Raw genomic sequence first — 22,541 nt, forward strand, 5'->3', positions numbered from 1 at the left:
GCTGGGGCTGGGGCTGGGGCTGGCGTGGCCAGGAGCTCGCCTTCAGCCTGGCTCTTTGCTGGAAGAGCCTGGAGCTGGGCACTGATCTGCTGCCCAACGTGGCATCTCTCCCCCTCCCCATGCTGGTTCTGTTCAGTGCCGAAGCCTCTTTGAAGCAAGATGGTGACTGGGTGGTGTCTCTGCAGGAACATGCCTGCTCACATGTCCGGACTGAGTCCCAGCTGTGCTGAAATGCTCCTCCCGGGCTCTTGTAGCCCAACCCGTCTGTGTTAGACCACAGAGGCAGTGGGACAGACACCCATGCAACGTGTGCGCTCTGCGTCACTGGAGGGGCGCAAGGAGAGGCTGGACAAGCACTGGTGGGGAGGATCTCAGGCATTGCTGCACCGTGCTCTGCTGTGGGGATTTCTCAGGTTTCTTGGCTGTGCTGGTTGCCACCCTGTTTTTCTGCTCTGTGGGTCTGGGGGGGTTTAAGCCTTCCCCAGCAGCACTGGGTGCTGCTGCAGCCCGGGCTGGGGTTGGGGCTGGGCTGGGCCAATGCTCCTGCTGGCACCAACCCGGCAGGGTCCTAGCTGGAGGGTCTTGCCCCCACGCTCAGGCTCAGCCCCACCCTGCACTGGTGCTTTCCCCCCTGCTTAGACTGGTGCGCACTGGGAGGGTTTTGCCTTCTTCTGGCATGGCCTCGGCCAGGGTTTCTGCCACATCCATGACCCCCCTGGCAGCAGTAAGACATTGGTGGCTGCGGCCCCCCTGCCTTCCCCAGGGGCAGGGGTGATGCCGGGGGCTATGTCGGGGTGACTGTGTCATGTTGATCAGAGCTCGGACCGCTGGGTCTGCGTGTGCCTCTCTGCCACGGCGCCAGGATAGACCTACCCGTACCCCTGCCAGAGTCCAACACTGGGGTTCAGTGTTTCTTGGAGCCCAGAAAAGGGGGTGCAGAGCTTGGGAATGGGGACATGCTACCAGGGCTAACCCCCTTCATGGGGGTGTAGATGTTGGCGGCAGGACAGCTTCATTCCCCTCTTCTCAGCCAAGTCAAAAGGAGGAGGGGAAAGGCTGGTCTAGGGTTTCCTGGCTAGCCAGAGTGAGCTGCGGCCCAATCCCAAGGACCGTGGCTGCCCGTCCCCAGCAAGGCGACATCCCCCTAATGGAGAAGGGAGCTGTGGCTGGGGGACAGAGGGTGGCTCTGTGGGGCACGGAGGGGGTCACAGCAGAGATGGGAGCCCCATGGAGGAGGTGGGGGATAAGGAGCCATGCAGGGCAAGGACTGGATGTCCTAGGCAGCTATGTCCAAGCTTCGCCATGGGCTTTGGCCTGTAGTCCAAGGCGCCCCGGGGAAGTGACTGGCCTCACTGGCTGCCGTGCCCTGCTCTCTTGCTTGTGACCCCCCACCCCAAGCTGTGGCACGCAGCCCCTGTGTCTCCTGCTGCCCCGGCCGTCCAGCCGTCCCGCAGCTCGTGGGGCCCTTTGTGGGCTGGAGCAGGGGCCCAGGGAGCCTCCTGCTCTGTCGCTGCGCGCTCAGGCCGGCCCTCGCTAATTATTGCGATGTCATAATGCGATTAGTGCACTATTAAAAAAATGGCTGATATGATTACCATGGATTTAATATCACATGATATATCATTACCTGGTTACGCGGTGACAGATGTAATTGAAATGCACTTATTGGAGCCGGGGGTCGTGTTTCATTCAATCGCCGGAGCACCTGCGGGGGCGCGGGGCTGGCTCCCAAGCTGCGGCAGGAGAGGAAATTGTCGTGAAAACAAAGAAACTTGCTGCTGTGGTCAGAGCCCGGGCACCTGCTCTAGCGGATCCCTTGGCGCCCGGGTTGGGCCAGGGGACAGATGTGGCCCTGGGGTCAGCGGGATTGAGGCAGGAGCAGGGACTGTAAGGGGCTTGCTGCTAGTTGGTCCCCTAGCTCCTGTGCCCCCGCATGGCAGAGCCAGCCGACTGCCTCACCGCTGTGCTGCTAGCAGAGGGGGTAGGGGTGGGGGGTGCATTGAGGGGGGCTAGAACCACGTGCTTGGGATCTGTGATGTAGCAGGGCCTGGCTGGCCCTACGCTGCATGCATAAGTGACTCCGCCACCAGCGTCAGGACTGTGGTGATGCTCAGGCTGGAAAAACGGGTCTCCAGGGCTCAGTGCATGAGGGCACGTGGGAAGGGCCCACCGGCAAGCACTCGCTCAGACATCGCTGGGAGACGAAGCCAGGAGGTGCCTGCCCCCCCATCTAGCAACACAGCAGGAGGCATTTTGCTCTTCCTGTGCCCTGGTCTGTGCCCACATGTTTTAGCACTGGGGCTGTTACACCACGCGGAGAAGTTGTGGTGGGTGGGGAACATTTGCAGCCTGCTTAGACCCGGATTTAGGCTTCCCAAGTTGGAAGGGCCTTTCTAGAGCTGGGATTGGTGCCTGCGACATCCTGGCACCAGGTCCCGCTACAGCCTGTGCGGGGCTGCCCTTGCTGCACAACCGGTGGAGCTGATCACTGTTGAACACGCGGCACCGGGGCTCACAGGCCCACTGACCCCACCAGGCTGTGCCCCTCCTGTGCTCAATAGTGACTGCTGTCCCTTTCCTCCAAGCACATGTCCAGTCCCTCTGTGAATCCGGACCACGGAAACAGGCTCCCTGCTAATGCTGGAGGACTCCCGGCAGGGAGAAGCCACTTTCCATCAGAGGTTGAGACCCTCCTCTTGGCCTGGCCCCTGCCTGTCGGAGGCTTTGTCAGCTTTCGCCAGCCCCTGGATGGGTTTTCTAAAAGCAGCCTCGTTCCTTCGGCCAGAGCCGCTCGCCACGCCTGCTCCCCGCTCACAGAGTGCTGTGTTTTATTAACGCTGTTATTATTCCATTACTGTCATTGTGGTCTTTTATAGCAAACAGCTTAATTTAGCCGAGATGCACAGATGCGGAGGGTTGAAGTGAAATCTCCGTCTCTCGGCAGGCTGAGCCACGCTGAGTCTGAGAGGGCATTTGGTGTAAACCCTTCCCACAGACCCGAGAGCACCAGTTCAGTGGCCTGGGCAGGGGCAGTCACACTTTCCCTCTGGAGCACCTGAGTCCAGATGGGACTGGGGATGCTGGGGTGCTCGAGTGGCCCTTGCTGCCCCTTAGCAAGGTGCAGCTGCAGGGCTGGAGACACTGTGCACTGAAGGCAGTGGGGCTGGGCCATGAAGCCGCGCTGCCCATGTGTCGAAGGCGCTGTGCTCGGGGGTGACAGCGTTGGCCTGCAGGAGAGGACCCCGGTCTCGGTGCCTTGGCCCGGCTGGGGAAAACCCTGTGGCCATTAGACAAAGGTAGGGCAGGGGAATGGAGAGCTGCAGCCTGAGCCAGCGGAGCCAAAATCCTGCTCTCAGAAGAGGCCTGGGGGCACGAGTCTCCTTGAGTGGCGCATGGACGGACACAGGCCCCGAGGAACGGGGCTACTCAGGGAATTTTATCTGCCGCCATTAAGCTGACAGATGTGCACTTAAAATGGATGCATCTCCCCGGCGCCGCTAGGCATGGCGTAAAGCCGATGATAGCTGCTCCAGATTGTCTCTGGCACCTCGTCTCTGCCTCTACCCATTAGCAAGACCTGGGAAGGTAAATGCCACAAGCTGAGGTAATGCAGTGGTGTCAGCACGCTTGAAGCTTCCCTGACCCACCTGCCAGCCCCGGGGCCTCCACATCCCTCGGTAAGAGCCTCCCTCCAGCCCCACTGAGGCTGACCAGAGTCTGCCTGCGATGGGGAGCAGGGAGACCGGTGTGAGTTTGGACCTGTGCTGCAGGCGCCAGCATCAGGACGCCTGGGCCACGGGAGTCGCAGCTTCCCATCAACCCGGGCTGGCTGCATGCGTGGCTGCTTTCCTTGCAGCCATGTCTCAGGGCACATCTCCGTCTCCCTCCAGCTCCATGGGGCATTCAGAGCACCCCAGGGGGAAGGCGCTGTTGCAGATGCTGCTGCAGCCGGCAGAAAGTTGGGGAGCTTTGTGCACTTCCCAACGGCTTCCTGGCAGCCGCTGAGGTCTCCGGTTGCTCACCGAGCTGGCGTTGCCCTACTGGCAGGAGTCAAGCTGCCCCGGGAGCTGCGGGTGTGGGTATGCACGGGGATGTGCTGGCTGAGCGGTGGAGTGTAGACCCAGGCCTACGTTTTCTACCTCCTGGCCTCTGCTACTGGGCCTCTGAGTGCCCCTGTCTGCTCCCCCAGCTTAGCCTCAAACTCATTCTGGGGTAGCTGACCCCCTCAGTTTGGTGCTTGGGTTACCCCGGACCTCCATCTCTCCAGCTGCAGGAGGCATGAGGGCTCGCCAAGTCTGGGGTCCTGTTTAACCTTTCTGAATGGCATTTGGCTGCCGTGAGGTGGAGCGGGGGGGTCTTGCTGAGGTGGAGAGGGGCAGCCCCAGGTGTATCTCTAAGTTGCCCTGCCAGTGATTCCAGGGATGGGGCTGTTGCTGGCATCCTTCTGCCCCGGCTCATGGCTATCACCGGCTCTGGAGCCCCTGGGCTAACAAGCTGCATGCAGGCCATGCTCAGAGGAGAAGCCGGGAGCCGGTTTTGCTGGGGCCTGCTTTATCGTTGCAGAGAGACAAGTTAACCTCCCTTTGATCTCGCTCCACGGCTCACCCTTTAACGAAGTCCGGGCCGGGCGAGGAAATCAATACTCCCGGCTGTGAATTGAGCACCAGCCGTCAGCTCAAGCGGAACATGCGTGCTGATTCCTGGAGCCTGGCGGCTGGGCGGGTGGGCTGCCGGCTCTCTGGGGTGGTGCAGGGAGGGCGAGGGGGCTTCTTCCATGGGCAGCGAAGCCAAGTGGCTGTCACAGAGGGTAGGAGGGGGCCCACCCGCTGTGCCAGGCCCTCTTTGTCTGACTGCCCGGAGCTACGGCACCAGGTCCCTGACGCAGGAAGAGCTCATGGGTGCTGTGTGTACATGTGCATGTGTGTGCACACGTATGTTTATTTGTGTGCATATGTGAGTGCCTATGTGTGCATGTGTGAGTGCACTCGTGCATGCAACTGTCTGTGTGCGAGTGCATGTGTGTGCACATGCAGACATATGTATGCATGCACGTGTGCCTGTATATATGTGTATTCATGTGCATATGCATGCATGTATGCATATGTGTACACATACGTGTATGTATGCATGTGTGTATGCATGTGTATGTCCATATGCATGTGTGTGCACATGTGCATGTATGTGTGTACGCATGTGTGCATGTACGTATGCATATGTGTACACGTGCATGTATGTATGCACTTGTATGCGTGTATGCATGTGCATGTACGTATTGATGTGTGTATGCACATGTACGTGTGTATGCACATGTATGTGTGTGTCCATGTACATGCATGCATGCATGCATATGTGTGCTCATGTGAATGTGCGCTAACAAGAGGCTGCAGTGAGACTTGGCAGGAGTCAAGCACCATTGACATGTGAAGGGTCACGTGGCACCGGGGGGAGGCTGGGTGCCTGGCACAGGCGCTGGCCAGGGCCCAGGACATGGGGTTTGGTTTCTGCGTCTGTTGTGTCTGTGGCCCAGGCATTCCCTTTCCCCAGTTTGTGCCGGTGTTTCCCGAGTCTCATCTCTGCAGGGCGCACGTTCTCCAGGGTATCTGGTGCGTCTTGCTCGGAGCAAAGACAGGCAGAGCTGGACCTGGCCCTTGGCAACAGGAACACAGAGGGTCAGGACACGTCTGCGGGCGCAGCTCAGAGCCGAGCAGGCTGGAGCGTCTCATTCAGTTCCTTGCGGCCTCCTCCTGTGCAGAGCACTGGGGCAGGGCTGGGGCAGCACTTGGTGGGCCAGAGCCTGCATGTGGATAGCTGGGGTGCTGGGCTGTGGGTGCTGGGCTCTTGCCATTGGACCCTGGAACTGGGAGGGCATGATCCTCAGGGCCAGGCCTCGCCTCCTACCCCGGTCTGGCAGGGAGGGATCAGCCCCGCGTTCCTCCACAGGGAGCAGCTGGAGATCCTGGCACTGCCCTGCTGTCTTCTGCATGTGGCAGGGTCTGCCCTAGCTCCTTGAGGCCCCATCTGCTGCAGCTGCTCCATGTGTCCCCCCTCGGGGCGCTAAGGACTCTCCTGGGACACCCCACATGCACTCCAACGGTGCCTGTCTCCTGAGGTGTCCAGAGGTGCCCTGTTGGCACGTCCTCACTCCTGCATTCGGGGTCTGGAGCCGAGGAGGAAGGGCTGTGCTGCGGGGGGACCAGCCTGAGCGTCCTCTGGCTCAAGGGTGCTTTCCTGGCCGGGGCCCCACCCAGCCCCGTGTCTTGTCTGTAGGGATCCTCTCACTGGCATTCGCACCCGGCACACTAAGCCACCAGCCTCCATCCTGTCATCTCTGTCTCCCCTCCCGCCTCTGTGCTGCCTGCCAGCCTCCTCCTTGCATCCATCACGGCTCTTAGCGGTGTCTCTGCTGCAACCTCCCCGCTCTTAACCTTGACCTGAGTCAACAGCCGCGGGCAGAGATGCGCCAAAGCAAACTCCACCTGGGATTAGGCAGGTGCCGTTCCAGCACCTCGTTAACTTTCCTGGGTGTTTTCCTCGCCTCAGCTGGGAGGCAGAGCCCCTGCCCCCATGAACTGCATCGATTGCCTTGCAGGCACCAGCCAGCTGCCTTGTCCCTGCATGCCCTTGCCCTCCCAGCCTGGCGTGGGACCCGGTGCAGAGCCCACAGACCCATGGGTGTTTCATTTGCACCCTGCAGGAGCCCCCAGATGTCCCAAGCAGGCTTGTCGCTCTGTGATGCTGGGACTGGACCTCCCTTCTCCACCCATCAGATCATCAGCGGCGTGGTCCCTGGCACAGGTGGGGAGGAGGTGAAGGCTAGAGATGGGTTCCCCAGGAGAGGGCTGATCTCCCCCGCCTCTTTCCCAAACTCCACTAAACACCCAGGATTGCAGCCCCTTCTGGCTGTGGCTGTGATGCTGCGCTGCGTGCCCAATGTACCCGTCTGAGGACTGCCCCTGTCGCTGCCCAGCTGAGCGTGGCCTGTGGCACCTTGCACCAGTGCCCCCTGCTCACCTTCCGCCTTGTGGAGGTGGTTTGACAGCCCAGCTGCCAGATGCTGCCCGCTAATTAGCACTCGCTCGCTCAGCTTGCTCTGCTGCATGGTACCCGGTCGGCTGTGAGCTGTGGTCATGCAGCCGTGGCCCTGGCAGGGTGTACATCGCATTCCCGCGTGGCAGCTGGATGGAGCTCTGCCCCAAGTTCCTTGCATGCGAGGGGGCAACTTAACAGGGAAGCACGGGCTGTGTGTGTCTGCAGTTACCTGGGGCAAGTGGAAGGGCCATCCTTTGCACGGTGCCAGATAAAAGCCAGGCAGAGGTTGTTGCTGCTCCGTCTGTCCCCAACCTGCCAGCTCTGCCTCCGGGCACTGGCAGCCAGAAGAAGGGCAGCATTTCTTTTCTCCCACCCAGCTCCCAGCTCATCCCGGGGAGCTCGGTGCTCCTTGCCAGTCACTGCCTTGCCATGTCTCATGCAAAGAAAGCAGCTGTCGAAGGCAGTGCCAGGCTGTTAGGTCCCAAATCAGGGCCCATCCCGTCCTCCCTTCTTGGACACAGAAACAAGGACCCTGGCCACTCTTTGGCATATCTCACCCTGCAGCCCTGTGGCTGGGCTACGTGCCATGGCAGGGCCATCCTGCCCTCCTTGCCCTGCCGCGGACGTGCTCTGAGCCTCGCGGCCGTGGCGGTCCAGGAGGGCTCTGCTGGGGTGGGAGCCCAGCGAGGTGGCTGGATGCCCATCAGGTGCCCAGTGCTGCAAGGGCCATGCAAAGCAGAGGGGCTGGGCACAGCTACGCCACCGGGCCTCACCGCCCCCCTCCTCTAAGTAAATAACGGGGTTTTTATTTAGCTATTATTTCCTGACGGCATGTATCTCCTCGGCTGTCTGTTTAACTCTCTTTATCTCGCCCTCCTCCTCGGCACGATGCCGTTATAGATAAACAGATAGGTACCTTAGTAAATAACACGGTTTTAAGAGACCGGTGGTCTGGTTAACATAGTACGGCAGCTGCTGATTTGTCTTTCGCTGGGTTTTTTTTATTTTTTTTTCTCTTAAGGAAATGCTTTAAATAAGGGATACTTCATGTATTAAAAAAAATACACTTGTAGCAGCTGCTAAGCCCATCCATAAGCCTGCTTTACGTTGTATTTGTGACGGGGCTGACAGTGCATGGAGGAGCTTGATTATACACAATTCCATTTTAGCAAGCCCGGCGATGTAATTTCACAGGGCGATCAGTGTTTGAATGTAATAGCAGCCTGTGCTGAGGTGTCAGAATATTAAAGGCGCTAATGGAAAAGCTCCCTGATACACAAGGGGGACAGCATTACAGGAGACGTCGCAGCTGGCTGGGCACTAAACTAATGGGGCAGGATCCAGGAAGGGAAAGAAAAAAAAAGCCGAGAGCAGGGAGAGCTCCCGGGAACGCGGGCACCTGCTTCCCTCTCGCACGGAAATTAAACGGAGGGGGAGAGGGCGTGTGCACGCCTGTATGTGCCTGCATGTGTGCGCGCGCATGCGCGTGTGTGTTTAAAAATAGCAGGTAGGCGTGAGCCCATGTGAAGGTCTCAGACGGGTGGAGCCCTGTCGACGGGCATAGAGAAGGGGGAGTGCACGCGTGCATGTTTGGGGGGCGCATCTCGGCACGAATGCGGGGGTGAGCAGGTGCTATTATACAGCATCAGATAATGCCACGAGATCGCAGCCCCCTCTGCTCACTGTGTGATCTAGACCAGCTCCCTGTGCTGTGTCTTTCCTGCCTCCCCTCTTTTCCCCTGGGGGGATAAATCCGGAGGGTTTCGTGCTGTCCAGAGCAGTGGGTCTCATCCTTCTTGGACCCCAAGCTGCACTGTGAAAATGGCAGCTCGTGACGATGGCGATGTAACCAAGCCGTTCTTCTGCGGCCAGGAGCCGAGTGGTTTGGATGCACCAGATGCCATTTGGAAATCTCTGGGTTTTTCCTGCAAATCGTGTCAGCGCACTCCCCGGCCTGCCCGCTCCCCTTGTTGGATCAGATTGCCCTGGAGAGCCTCTTCCCCATGGTCCTTCTCCTCCCAAGGGCGCTGGGGGCCGGACAGTGGCTGCTTCATTTAGACTGAGGCAAAATGTGGGGCCAAAATAACCCCAATCGCTGGCCAAGCCGGTGTGTTTCCAGGGTCCTGTTCCCTGAAGCTGCGGGTGCTTTACATGCAGCCATACCCTCCGGGGAACAGCTTTTGTTTCTTCGCAGGTGACGGGCCCCAGCCTGCTGGAAGCTGCTGGGTGCTTCGACAGGGCGCAGGCAGGGCTCTGGTTTCCATCGGCAAGCCCCAGCAGAGGAGGGTGTGCTGGGGGCCAGGCTGTGCTGGCAAAGCACAGGAGGCATCTCCAGGGACGTGCGTGGGAGCCCTGCTTGGGGCCTGGGCTGGAGGCTGCTCCTGCGTGGCCCCGGTGGGGAGCAGAGGTCAGAGCCGGCTGGGTGCGAGGCAGCCACGGCTCTGTGCTGGGGAAACGTCCGACCTGCGCCAGCTCCAGAGGTCACCCGGGCTCAGACACACCTTCAACCTTGTCTTGCCTTGAAGGCCTCTGAGGCTGCAGATGTGGGAACTCGAAGTGGGGTTTTTATGTCACCCTGGCCTAGGCCGTGCCTCGGTTTCCCCACTTGTAATACAGGTGGGGTGTTCTTCCTGGGGTCAGCCGGGCCCGTTCACATGGCATACTGCCCAGCCCGGGGACCCCTCTCACTTGGAGTCTGAGAACACACGTGCCGTGCACAGAACAGGCAAAAATGTGATGCCTCTCTTGGCACCAATTTGCACGCCTGCCTGTGACGTGCCGGGGAAGCAGCTCTGGCCTGCGGGAAACCTGCCGCTTCCTTGCAAATTTTGCACTTACTCTTTCCAGAGGAGCCCCCACATCCTCCCCCACGGAGGGTGGGCCCCGGAAGGGGTTTGGTAGAGGGCAGGGAATCCCCCTTCCCATGGATAAGCAGCTCGGAGCCGCAGCCCCATTCCTCATGTGACCCACAGCTAAACCCGAACGGTTCCCATGCGGTCCGGGGGCCTTCCCTGGCACGTGCCAGGACCCCTCTCCCCATTGCCTGGGTCCAAATGACGTGCCCCTTATTAGGGGCTCAGCAGAGACCCACAACACACGCACGTGCACACGCACAGCGCAGCCCGGCACGGCAGGGATGGATGGAGCTAGTGTCAGGGCAGCAATTGCTTATCATGCCTTATCTGGGAATATGAAACTGTATTGCATGACATCCAGAGGCAAGCTGAATAGATATGCCAATTCATCTCGAGCCCGGGCTTTGACAAGCTCGACTGCCCTTGTTGAAAGGCATCAGTCAAACAAGAGCCGCTGCCTGCTTTTTCCTTTCTTATACTTTCTCCCGCTCTAGCTCTCTCTGTCTCCCTGCCTCCCCTGTCTCCTCCTCCCTCTCCCTCTCCCTCTTTTTTTTTCCCTAAGCTTTTTTCCACACAAAATTGAAAAGCTTTGGAAATAATAATAATAAAGGCCCCCGAACTAATACCACTTTAAGCAGCCCCCTCTCCCTCCCCAAACGGGATTGATAAGGAACCCCAGTGTATGAAGGCATGTTTAGATAACATTGAGAATATTAGTGTGAGTGAAGGGAAGTAGGGGGGAAAAAAAAGCCTCCTGCCGCGTCTAAGCCGGGAAGGCGACGACACCCTGGCTAATACGAGTGTTTAATATTTGATGTGTTGGGATAAAGCAGGATCACCTTCGAATTGAATTGAGTGTCAGAATGAGAATCTATTACTGAAATTCTTGTGTGATTTGACAGCAAAGCAGACCATGTTATTCTTCACTAGTTACCGCAATCTTCTCCCCTACATCACTTAAATATTTTTTTCTTTGCTTGAGTAAACACACATTATCCTTTTTTTTTTTCTTCCCCCCTTCTTTTTTCTCTTCCTCTTTTTTATTTATTTCCCCCCCCATCTCCCTTAAATCAAACCAGCCTGCGCGGGCTGATGGAGTAGATTGTTATTTCTTTATTTGTCCTATTAAATGGAATTTCTGATCGTTTAATCCTGCTTTTGTAAGTGATTTTAAAATACTTGAAAAGCCGTGAATGTAGCAGCACTTCTGACTAAACTGCTTAAAAGAGCCGCCTTATACCTAGGCTTTTGCAGAGCTGGGGATGGGGGGAGGCATCTCTGCCTCTCCACAGCTCTCCCCGGCGAGAGAGTCCTGCACACGCGCCGAGCGTGCCCGGGCTGGGGGGCTGAGGAGCACTGGCGTCCCTGACCTTCCTCTTCACCTCCTGTCCTTCCTCACCTCTGTCTCCATGGCAGGGCAGTGGATGCAGCTCGAGAGCTGTCAGCCCCGGGATCGAGAGTCCGCTTGCTAATTACCCAGCACGCGTCTGAAGAGCTTGCGTGCCTCCCTGGCAGCGTCTGTGCCAGGCGGTGTGGTTTGGGGCCAGCACTTGAGCCTGCTGCTTTCTTTGGGGACTGTTCTTACTGTCTTATATCTGCTTAGGGTCTTCTCTCGATGAATGGCTGCTGAACAGATGGGTTGGAGATGTTCCCTCTGGCATCTCTAAACCAGTGATGGGGGAATCGTAGAGTCACGGAGCTGCGGGGCTGGCAGGGAGCTGCGGGGTCCCATCCAGTCCGAGCCCTGCCCAAGGCAGGATCAGTCCCGTCCAAACCAGCCCAGAAAAACCCTGCATCCGATCTCAGAACAACACGATACTGTCGCCCCGACAGCCCCAGGCATCGCCCCTGCCCCTAGGAAAGCGGGGGCCGCAGTCGCCAACGTCCTGCTTCTGTTAAAGGTTGTCAATATACGTTCAAGAGAGCCCAGGCTGAGGCTGTGCCCCCACTGCAGAGGAAGGCAAAAGTCTGGACCAGTCTGGCCAAGGGGAAAATCCCTTGTCCCCAGTGCAGTGTCAGGCTGAGCCTGAGCACGGGGGCAAGACCCTCCAGCCAGGACCCTGCGGGGTTGGTGTCACAGAAGCATTGGCTCAGCCCAGCCCCATCCCCAGCCCGGGCTACAACACCCAGTGCCTCTGGGGAAGGCTTAAACCCCCTGACACATGGAGCAGGAAAAAGTGCGGACAACCAGTGCAATCCAGAAGCCTGGGCAATCCCTGTAGCAGAGCACAGGTATTGCTGTGCCTAGATCATGCCTGGCCAGCGTTCAACCTCTTCTTGACACCTCCAGTGATGGCGAGTCCACAGCTTCCAGGCCATGGAGGGTACTGAACAGGGGAGAGATCGCCCTAGAGATGTCCAGTTCAGTGCTCATCCCCTCCTGCTGCTGCCGGGGCAAGATCCTGAGTTCAGAGGACCACTGCTTGGACCCAACAGAGAACTGCTCACCTCCTCAGGACTGGTTTTCTTGCCCAGTGCAAAGGCTGGAAAGTTAGCCTGGCAAAACCTGCCCCTTGCCAGCTCCCAGCCCTGGCACAGGTTGAAAAGGAGCAATGAGATTGTTACTACAATGACAGGCTGGGACATCCCAGCTGGGCTCGGGCCCTTTCTGCTGGAGCCCATACAGACCTCCCTTTACCCAAAGGCCTTGAGATGTGGGGGCTTCATTTAAAACGTGCCAAGCAGCACTCACAAGGCTGTGTGGACACAGACGCAGCCTTCTCTCCTGAGATGCACAGCCCTGGGCTCAGAGGCTCGCTGCACAGGTGGGTTATGGGGTGGAGAGTAGGACCTACCTCCATGGACCATGGGTGATGTGACACAAGGAAACGAGAATTCAGCTGTCTCCAAGTACCTTTCCCCTTGCAAGAGGGAGTAACTCTTGGCACGTTGGCATCCGGGGCCCACGTCCAGCCAGCCTTCTGCATGGGGACCTCCCTGGCTCATGTGGCCTCCCTACCCCACTACACCAAACAGGCCCGCATCCCAGCCGTGGAGAGCACCCTGGATTCGTCTCAAGCCCTCATCATTTTTCATGTCTTGGGCTGCTGCTTTCATCGGAAAAGCACCGGCGCTGCGTCTCGAAGCCCTTCTCGACCTCAGCTCCGCACAGGGGCTCCTGAAAAGGAAAGCCTCTTTTTTGTTTGCTTGCTCCTCAAAACTTCCAGTTTTGAAATAAAAACAAAATGCACGGAACATGGCATTTTTATGTTGCAAAATGTTTGCTGGAAAATGAAAGGTCAGCAGGTTCTGAGTCCTCAGGTCCACGGCAGCTCTCTGATCCCCCTCACCTCCCTCGCTGCTCCTTGGGGAAAGAAGTGGCAGCAGGGTAAGGACGAGGTGCATGACCTGGCCGAGAGAGGAAGCCCTTGGAGAGGGGCAGGGGCAGGGCTCTGTGCTGCAGACCTCAGATCAGAGTAGGGGGAAGCGCTCCTGAGTCCCGGGAACGCCTTGCTCCGCTGTTGGTGATGATGGGGGCAGCATGTGGAGCCTCTCATGGTCCCAGCTCTGCTTTCACCCTGCTGTTCTCCAGGCCCCTCTCTCAGTGGCCAGACCCCTGCCCGCTAGCCTTTCCATGGCCTCTGCAAGGGCCCAGCCAGCCTCACTGACATAGAGCGATGCAGAGAGTACATGTGTGGCGGCCCTCCTTTGCGCAGGGGCCCCAGGAGCTCTGTGCAGATCCCCTGACTCCTGGAGCATCTTCCTTGCAATGGGGCTGCTCAGCCCTCCAGGGCATTGGCCAGCATGGCGCTCTCCCGGCCTCGAGACAGGCAGGGCATGGCATCGCAGCACCTTCAGCGGGTTTCCACCCAGCTCCCGGCGCAGGGAAAAGATTTGGGGAGTTATTCAGAGGTAGGAGACGTGATTTAGCTAAATACGCCCTTTTGAGAGCTAGAGGCTGGGTCACGGCCTGGAATCTCCCTGCTTGCAGCGCGGGACACGGGCACGGGCGGCGTTGCTGCCCGTCCAGCGTCACCCAGCCCCGCGGGCGGCTCGGCGGTGACCCTGGCGGCATGGACAGCCCGTGTCAGAGCCCGCCAATGGCTCTGCATCTCGCTTTAACAGTCAGAGGGAGAACTTTCCTGTTTAAAGATTAAACGCCGCGTTTAAATATTAACCAGCTGAGCCGCTCTCCCTGATTGTGTGGCTGCTGCCGGCAGGCGGCTCAGAATTGCTGGGTTTAATTAAAAAACTTTATTTTCACATACAATTCACGGCTCACCCAGCTCAATCCTCCCCCCTCCGCAGGACGGGCTCCGCTCCCAGCAGGACGGGCTGCTCCCCTCTCTATCCTGACACCCTTTGTTTCCTGGCTCTGGGTTTTGCCGCTGCGGAGAGCGTGCGCAAGCTTTGAGGAGTGCGCAGCCGGGGCGGATCAATGCCCCTGGCACTTCCTTGCAGAACCCCAGGAAAAACAATTAAAACTCGATCGATCCAGCAGACGGCGGTGAATATGCATAAGTGCGCACTTGACCTTGAGGGGTCAAGCCGGCTTCCACCGCGCCTGCTTAGTGAGTTTGCTCAGGTATTGCCGCTGTACCGAACGACCTTGGCGAACCAAGATGAGCACTGCACACGAGACGCCCGGCGTGGATCTGGGAGGCGCGGCCGCCCTGTCTTCCCCGGCCAGGGGGCTTGTAGCTTGCACTTGATGGAGTCCAAATGGAGGGACGTCTCATAGGAGCCTCAGGGGATGGCGAGGAGGGGGTGAGATCTTCCCCTGGATCCCTTTCTGTGGAGGGCTGGATCTGCAGGTGGCCGGGAGCTCCAGGGAGCTTGGGGCCTGCAGCTGGGATGTCGGAAGCATCGGGCCGGGGCAGCATAGTGCTTAAGTACCCTGCTGCTTGGGTCCGTGCCATGGCTAGGCTGCTCCTGGCACCGGACGTAGTGCCAGTTGGACCCTGAAGCTGAGCTCAGGACATCGTGGCACTGCCCGGGGCTGTGGGCCGGGAGCAGGGCTTGAGCTCAGCCTGCCCCGCGCTGCACACGGTGCAACACGTGCTGTTCCAGGCTGAGCTCGTTTGTGCCATCATGCAGCCCCCAGAGACCGTGGGGCCCAGCAGGCCTGGACTCTGCTGAGCCCATGGGGCATGTTGGGCCATGTCATTTCTGTGCAGGATGCTGGGTCGTGTTTCCATGTGGGATGGTGGGGCGTGTTGTTTCCATGTGGCACACTGGGCCATGTCATTTCCATGTGGGATCCTGGGACGTGTCGTTTCTGTGCAGGATCCTGGGACATGCAGGAAGGTGGGACATGTTGGCACGTGGGGGCATGTCTGTTCTGTGTGGCGTGCTGGAACGTGTCATTTCCACGTGGCATGCTGGGGTGTGTTGTTTCCACGTGGCATGGGGGCACATGAACTTTCCAAGGGGCGTGCCTGTTGCTGACGGAGGTGGGCTCAGTGTGTGTAAACAAGTCTTTTCTGCAGACAGTGCCCTGAGGCCGGGCACGCCCTCCATGGTGCACGTGTGACCGGCAGCTCCGGCTTGCGGGGGTGCGGGGAGAAGCACCATGGGCCCGCCCCTGCCCCCGGGAAACAGGGTCATGGGCTCCCGTCTGCCTCCCTGGGCCAGGCCAGGCCGCGGGGAATCTGGCGCGCGATGAAGACATCAGCAGTGTTTGTCGAAGGCAGAGGAAACCTCCCGGTTGTGTACACAAGGCGTAATTCCAGTGAATTATGCATAGACTTAATTAGGAGTTTTAATTGCTAATCATCTCCCTATAGGATTAGCAAGGCTGTCTATTAATTATCTGCAGAGCCCTGTGTTTTGCTAAGGCGTGAGGAACAAAGCAGCCTAAATGGTTACATGCGATGGCAATAAATTAACCACCAAAAAACCTGCCTCCCTCCCGGGGCTCCTGCCGGTGCGGGGGGGTGGCGCTGGCGCACCGCGGGGCCAGTACAGCCGCAGGTGGCAGGGCTGGCCCAGCTGCCTCGGTATGTGGCACCTGCAGGCTCACACGGCTGCAGTGCCACGAGAGGGTCAACGGGAGGTACTGCTGCATGGGTGTGCACTAGGGGGTACAAGGACACACCTGTTGTGTGTGCACCAGGGGCTCAGTGCTGCTGTGCAAGGCAGTGCACTCAGACACCTGTTGTATGTGCAGTGGGGGCCTGGTGCCATTGTGCCAAAGCTGTGAGCTTGCACACCTGTTGTGTTCGCACCAGGGGGTCCAGTGTGGCTGTGCAGGACAGTGCGCTCGCACGCCTATTGTGTGTCCACCAGAGGGCCCAGTCCCATTGTGCCAGGGCAGTGTACTCACACACCTGTTATGTGTGCACAAGGGGCTCAGTGCTGCTGTGTAGGGCAGTGCTGTTGCACACGTGTTGTGTTTGCACCTGGGGGCCCCAATGCCACTGTGCGGGACAGTGCACTCGCACACCTGTTGTGTGTGCACCAGGGGGCTCAGTGCTGCTGTGCAAGGCAGTGCTTTTGCACACCTGTTGTGTGGGCACCAGGAGTGTCCTCATGCCCTCTTGTGACAGCCAGTGATGCCTTCCTGGAGGCCACGTGCCTAAACAGAGGGGTGGGAGTGCATGGGGAGGGCCCAGCCCAACGTGGGGTGTGGGCAGGTGTCAGCTGTTGCCAGCCCCATGGAGGTGCCCTGTGACCCCCAGGCTCGTCCCCATGCCCGCTGTAACCCTCATCCTTCTCTCTCTCTCTCTTTCTCTCTGCCAGGCCTACAGCTTCGCCATGGGGAGCTGGCCCAAGAATGGGCTCTTAGACATGAACAAAGGCCTGAACCTACAGCACATAGGGAGGCCTCACAGCGGGATAGGTGAGTGCTGCACCTCTCGGGGACCGCGCCGGGCCGGTTGCCAGGGGAGCCAGGGGGTGGAGGGGTGGCAGCCCCCAAACCCCTTTCTAAAGGGCTGGATGGGCAACTGAATGTAGGCACGTGCCCTCCCAAGGCCCCTGCATCCACAAGAGGTCCCATGCCTGCTGACACGTGTGTACACATGCACACATGTGCGCATACTCATACACACATACATGCTCACATATGCATGCGTACACACACAAGTGCACGCACATGCACGCACTTGTATAGGTGTGCGCGCACATACATATGTATGCATACAAATGGACTTGCATATGTGCATGCATGCGCGTGCGCACACATACAGACACACGTGCACATGCACACATACATATACCTGCACGCACACATGCTCATGCACACACACTCCTTGCTGCAGCGCTCATGTTCTCAGTGGTGAGGTGGTCCTGGAGCAGTGCCCCCCCTCTCCCCGCAGGGTACCCCCCTGGCTTGTGCCTCACAACAGCTCTGGGGCTGCGGCTGGGTCAGGGCTCAGGCTGTGGTCTCGCTGCTTCTCAGCCTCCGCTGCATGTGGTCCTTGTGTTGGGTCAGGGGCTCCATGTGTCCCGCCTTGTGGGCGTCTCGTGAGTGGGGACCAGGCTGCAGGTGCTGTGTGGAGCAAAAGGGCTCAGACCTCAGGCTGAAGAATGGAGTCAGTGTGTCTCCTGCATGCAGTGGGTTTCCCAACTTGTGGCCCCTGGTGGACATCCCAAAACTGCCAACGGTCCAGGGTGCCTGGCAGCTCATCCTCCACATGCCACTGGGGCAGGGGTGCTTCAGGGAAGGACAAAGATGCTGCATGCAGCCAGGCCTGTCATAGCTGTGGGGAGGGGCGGCCGGCTGGGACAGAGGGACATCTACAGAGCTGTGTGCGAGGAGCGGAGCAGCGGGCCAAGGGGTGGCTGGTTGGACTTGAGGTGTGTGTGCGCTCGTGGCTGGACTAGCGAGTGTGTCCTTTCTGCTTTGTTCTGCCTTTGGAAAACAAGGCATGTGGTACCTCCAGGGGTGTCATACATGGGAAGATATGGTAGCTACTCCAAGCGTGTCTCATTCAGGGCCACCCCGTAAAGGAAGATCTCCTGAAACATCAGGTAACCTCAGAAGAAACATGGATCAGGTAATCCCAGGTTTCACCTTGCAGCCAAAGCAGTGGGGAATTCAGTCCCCCAGGGAAGTTTTGGATAGGCATCAGGTAATAACCGGGGTTTCTACAGGAAATGAATCTGCAGCTTTGCCTACAACGTTTCACAGCTGTGAAGCGGGGACTGGGATGGGAGAGCTGGGGCAAGGAGAGCTGGCCCTGAAGAGCCGGACATCTAGGGACGGACGTTGGAGCCTTGCATGGCTGTTGGTGTGGTTGCCCTTACAGCTGAGCTGCCTGTGTATCTGCCTCCCCCGTGCTCCCTGCTCTCTCTGTGGACACGGACGCGTGGCACTGGGCCCCTCTCCATGGCTCCCAGCCCCAGGAGGCTGCCACGGGGGTGCGCTGCAGCATGCACGGGTGTAGGATCGACCTGGCAAAGTGGGCCCCTCCCCAGGCCTGGAGGGAGCTGTTTAATATTGGTGCAAGACTCTAACCACTAAACTCTCCAATCAATCCGCGTTAAGGAGATGAATTATTTAAAGCTCACCGGCTTTTAATTAGCAAGCTCCTTCTGAACTATGGATCTGGTTGCATTATTGACGGAGGGAGCATTCAGATTTGCTCTCCTGCCTGGGAGCGCGGCCATTCTTCTTCCACGGGGGGCGGGGGCAGGGGAGACCCCAGGAATTTGGGGGTCCAGGCACCCACCCCACGGTTCTGCTCTGGGGAGCAGGGCTGGTACCGGGTCTTGCGGGGGCTGCAGCCGCCTGCAGCTGCCTCCTTGCTACCCATGGCGTTGGTGGGGAGCTCAGTGATGTGCTGCCTCCTCCATAAAGCCCCTCGCGCCCTGGTCTGCCATCCATTCTCTCCTTTAATTACTGGCTGCTGTTATCACCATGTTGTCAGCTGGGTGCCGTGCCTCTCGGCCCTGATGGATAGGTCAGAACGCGGCCATTCGTTTGCTCCCTTAGTCTCTGTCGCTGTCCTGGATTTTTTTCTCCTTCCTTCCTTCCTTGTTCCTGCTGCTGCACGGTCCACGTGCAAAACAGGCCCATCACCTCGAGACATGCAATGTGCGCGTGAAAGCAACCCTGGCACTGGGCCTGGCAGTCCCTGTTCTGAACCACATTTGCTCCCATGCAGCTCCACAGAACCGGAGCAGCAGCTTGCGGTATGGACATGGCTCCCGCCGTGGCCAGAGGGTGGGTGCTGGCTTTGCAGCCTTCCCGTGCCCCTGGCTGTTTGTGCCGCCCCGGAGAATGTCTCTCAGCCCCTCTCCTCTGCCATGTGCTGCTGTGCAGGGCCTGGCTCCCTGCAGTCAGAGACCTGAGGAATGATGCCTTGTATTGGAGAGTTTGCTTAACTTGATCCCAACAACACAGTCGGTCCAATAAAAGAGATCCCTAAGAAATCAGAGAATCACAGAGCAGCAGGGCTGGAAGGGATCTCCAGAGGTCCCATTCAGTCCAAACGTGGCCCAAGGCAGAATCAGCCCCATCCAAACCCGCCCAGACAACCCCGTGTCCGAGCTCTGAGTAACATGACACAGTCACCCCTGACATAGCCCCAAGCATCGCCCCTGCTCCCAGGACAGCAGGGGGGCCGTGGCCCCCAGTGTCCTGCTGCTTCTAGGGGGGTTAATACGCACTCCAGAGAGCCCAGGCCAAGGCCGTGCCCCTGCTGCAAAGGCAGGCAAACTCCCCCAATCTGGACCAGTCTGACCAGGGGAGGGAGGGACCTGCCTGCTCAGAATTCAGCTCTGCTCCTGCAGGCTATAAAAGCTCTTTAAGCTCCCTGATGCAGATGAGACCAGCTCCTAGCTCCCCTGGAGAGGGTGTGCAGCCCTTCCTCCTCTGGCAGTGAGGAAGATGGGAAGGATCTCCGCTGTGTTGGCCCCAGAGAGGGTCCCTGGCACAGCGCCCATGAGCATTAGCTGCTGGCTTTACCCCACATGCTGCTTAGCTGGGCCCGGTGGAGAGTGCAAACACTGTGGTCAAGCCCCGGCAGTACCTCAGATTGGGGGTGATTCCCTGGGGACATCCTTTGACACTTGGGGGGTTGTCCAGCACCATGGGTTGTTGTCCCAGTCAGGCGCTCAGCACCGTTCGGCTCCAGGTGAGAGGAAGGTGGCTGCCAGAGCTAAGTCCTCTCAGGTCCTTCTGTGCATCTATTAGGGTTATTATCATAATTATTACTATTGTCATCATTATTATTAATTGTTACTAGTATCATGAATAATAATAATAATAAAATAATAATAAAGGCTTCCTGGCCTTTCTGAGCATCCATTCCTATCCCTAACCCTGCTCCGGCCATGCTGTCCGCGGTGCTCATGGCAATTGCCATCAGGCGACGGGTCACGGTACGATGCTGGCCAGGGAGCATAGGAGCAGGGACCATCCCAGCCCCCGTGCCAGGGATGTCTGCCACTGGACCACCTGCTCCTGGCCCACGCAGCACATGGCTTTCCAGACCTTGCTTCATTAATGCAGAGACTGAGAGGATGGTGCCTACCTGCAGTTCCTGTCCCTGAGCTGGGAGCGTAGGGGCCCAGATGACTCGGGCCATGCTGCAGAGGTTTGTGGCATGGACTTGTTTTTTAAAGTCTCCCCCAGAGGCGCTGAGTGCTGCAGCCCAGGCTGGGGCTGGGGCTGGGCTGGGCCAATGCTCTTGCTGGCACCATCCCCGCTGGGTCCTGGCTGGAGGGTCTTGTCCCTGCGCTCAGGCTCAGACTGACACTGCATTGACAAAGGGCTTGGACACCTTGTTGGAGGAAAGGGAAAGGGATGTTAGTTGCTATTGAGCACAAGTGTGAGGGGCACGGCCACTGAATCAGACCTTCAGTGCTGGAGACTGCAGGGGAGAGAGGAACAGGGGGAAACCCTGCTCAGACCCAGTCACTCTCCCAGCCTCCGCTCTCTGCTGCCATGTGACAGGAGCCTGGGCACGATGGACCTGGGGTCAGACCCAGCTCCTCACACCTCTGCTCACTCAGCATCAAAGCTCAAAGCGTGGCTGCTGCGCTGTGTGCAGACTCCAAATGCAGAGCCCTTCCTGGGTTCCCTGCCCCTAGGGACCCCCAACCCCGCGGTCAAGAATGGGGGTGGTCATCTCAGGGGGGAAGAGGCGGGGAAAGGCCCCCTTGTACTTGACCACCCCTTCCTGGCCAGCCGTGGCTAAGCTTGGAGGGGCAATTGTGAACCCACAATCCCTGGGGAGGTTGTGGCAGGCAGAAGGAGACAAAGAGGATCTCAGAGAAACAGGATCCAACCTCAGGGACTGTGGAGAAGAGGCCAAACCTCCTGCTTCCCCGTGAACAGTGACGCTGCCGCTGGCAGCACGGCTGTAAATAGAGCCGCCGCGGTGGCTGACTTGCTCTCGGTCAAGCGTTTAACAAGCATCAGTTCCCCGTAAAGGCAGAAAACACCTTTGGACGGGTTAGTGCCTCCTGCTAGAGCAATAAATCTGGGCATTTCGGGGCTGAGAACTGGCTGGTGCTGCAGGATCCAGAGATGAGGCCATGCAATAGGAGTTTTCCCTGGGTGCAGGGGGGTTCGTGGTGGGTGTGGGAGCAGCTGGGGCTGGACACTGTGTGGAGAGCCTGTGGGCAGGTCCTGGCCACACCAGGCTCTGGGGCTTGTGAGGTCAGGAATCAGAGCTGCAGCCCCATGGGTGCTGGCGCAGGGGGTCCAGTAGCAGCACGGCATCAGGCCTTGCAGCCCACTCCCCTTCCACCTCGCTTGGCACCGCCGTCACCCTCATGTCCTTGTAGCTTTTGTCCATAGACTGTATAGTAGCCCCCGTGTCATGGCTGGGCCATGGCTCTTTGCGTTACTCTCTGCCGTGGTCAGAGGTGGAACAAGCAGGATTTGTGCCTGAGCAAACCCCACAGGAGAGCGGCAGAGGCTCTTGAAGGTGGAGGGGGGGGCCACAGGGGTCTCATCTATGTTGGGGACTCAAAACCAGTCCCAGGTTGCTGCTGTTACCACAGCTGCAGTGGCCTCCACTCTGCACCCAGCTGCTGCTGCAAGACCAACCCTGTGTGACTGCTTTTGCTGGGGAGCATGGACTTCACAGGGGTGGGGGGCAATGCTGGTGCCCCTCTTGCCACGCCTGGTCATGCTACTGCCCGGGGCTCAGGTGTGCAGGCAGCTTGTGCTCCGTGGCCAGGGATTCATTAGTTCCCTGCTTGCACCTCATCTTCCTCCTGGACCTTTCCATGGCTGCAGGTAGGATGAGGCACCAGCTCCAGCTGCAGCAAAGGAGAATGTGGCTGGACAGTAAGATTTCATAGATTTACTAGACATTAGGGCTGGAAGGGACTTTGGAAGATCATCGAGTCCAGCCCCCTGCCCCAGGGGCAGGAAGTCAGCAGGGATCATAGGATTCCAGCAACATAAACATCCAATTTTTTCTTGAAGGTGTTCAGTGTAGGTGCTTGAACCGCCTCCGGTGGCAGTCTCTCATGGTGCCAGGATGGCTGAGTGGTCTAAGGTGCCGGACTCAAGGCAAAGCTGCCTTCCATAGCAGGTGGGTGTTCTGGTCTCCATGTGGAGGTGTGGGTTCAAATCCCACTTCTGACGCTAATGTCTTTTACAGGCTGGGGAACTCCTTTCTTGTCAGTGCAGGGGCAGAAAAGGATCTGGGAGTCATCATTGATGCCAAGATTAACATGGGCCGGCAGTGTGGGGATGCGGTCAGGAAGGCCATCCGCACCTTGTCATGCATCCACAGATGCACCTCGAGCAGG

The 22,541-nt window shown here is 58.6% G+C and overlaps 1 protein-coding gene across 5 annotated transcripts in view; it reads left to right on the plus strand.

Moving 5' to 3' along the window:
• The window catches only part of ERI3 (ERI1 exoribonuclease family member 3), a 172,207-nt gene that overhangs the window by 97,389 nt on the left and 52,277 nt on the right, over window positions 1-22,541 (plus strand). For 2 of the 5 annotated variants that reach the window (XM_019501433.1, XM_019501431.1), the window contains exon 6: window positions 16,566-16,665. In XM_019501433.1, coding sequence (XP_019356978.1) covers window positions 16,566-16,665 — 100 coding nt within the window. Of the gene's footprint in view, window positions 1-16,565; window positions 16,666-17,226; window positions 17,367-17,921; window positions 18,230-22,541 lie in introns of those variants that run through there. The other 3 variants (XM_019501429.1, XM_019501430.1, XM_019501432.1) reach the window with 3 other exon arrangements.

Source organism: Gavialis gangeticus, unplaced genomic scaffold (genome assembly GCF_001723915.1).
Source record: "Gavialis gangeticus isolate Ggan-Ray unplaced genomic scaffold, GavGan_comp1, whole genome shotgun sequence".
NCBI lineage: Eukaryota > Metazoa > Chordata > Crocodylia > Gavialidae > Gavialis > Gavialis gangeticus.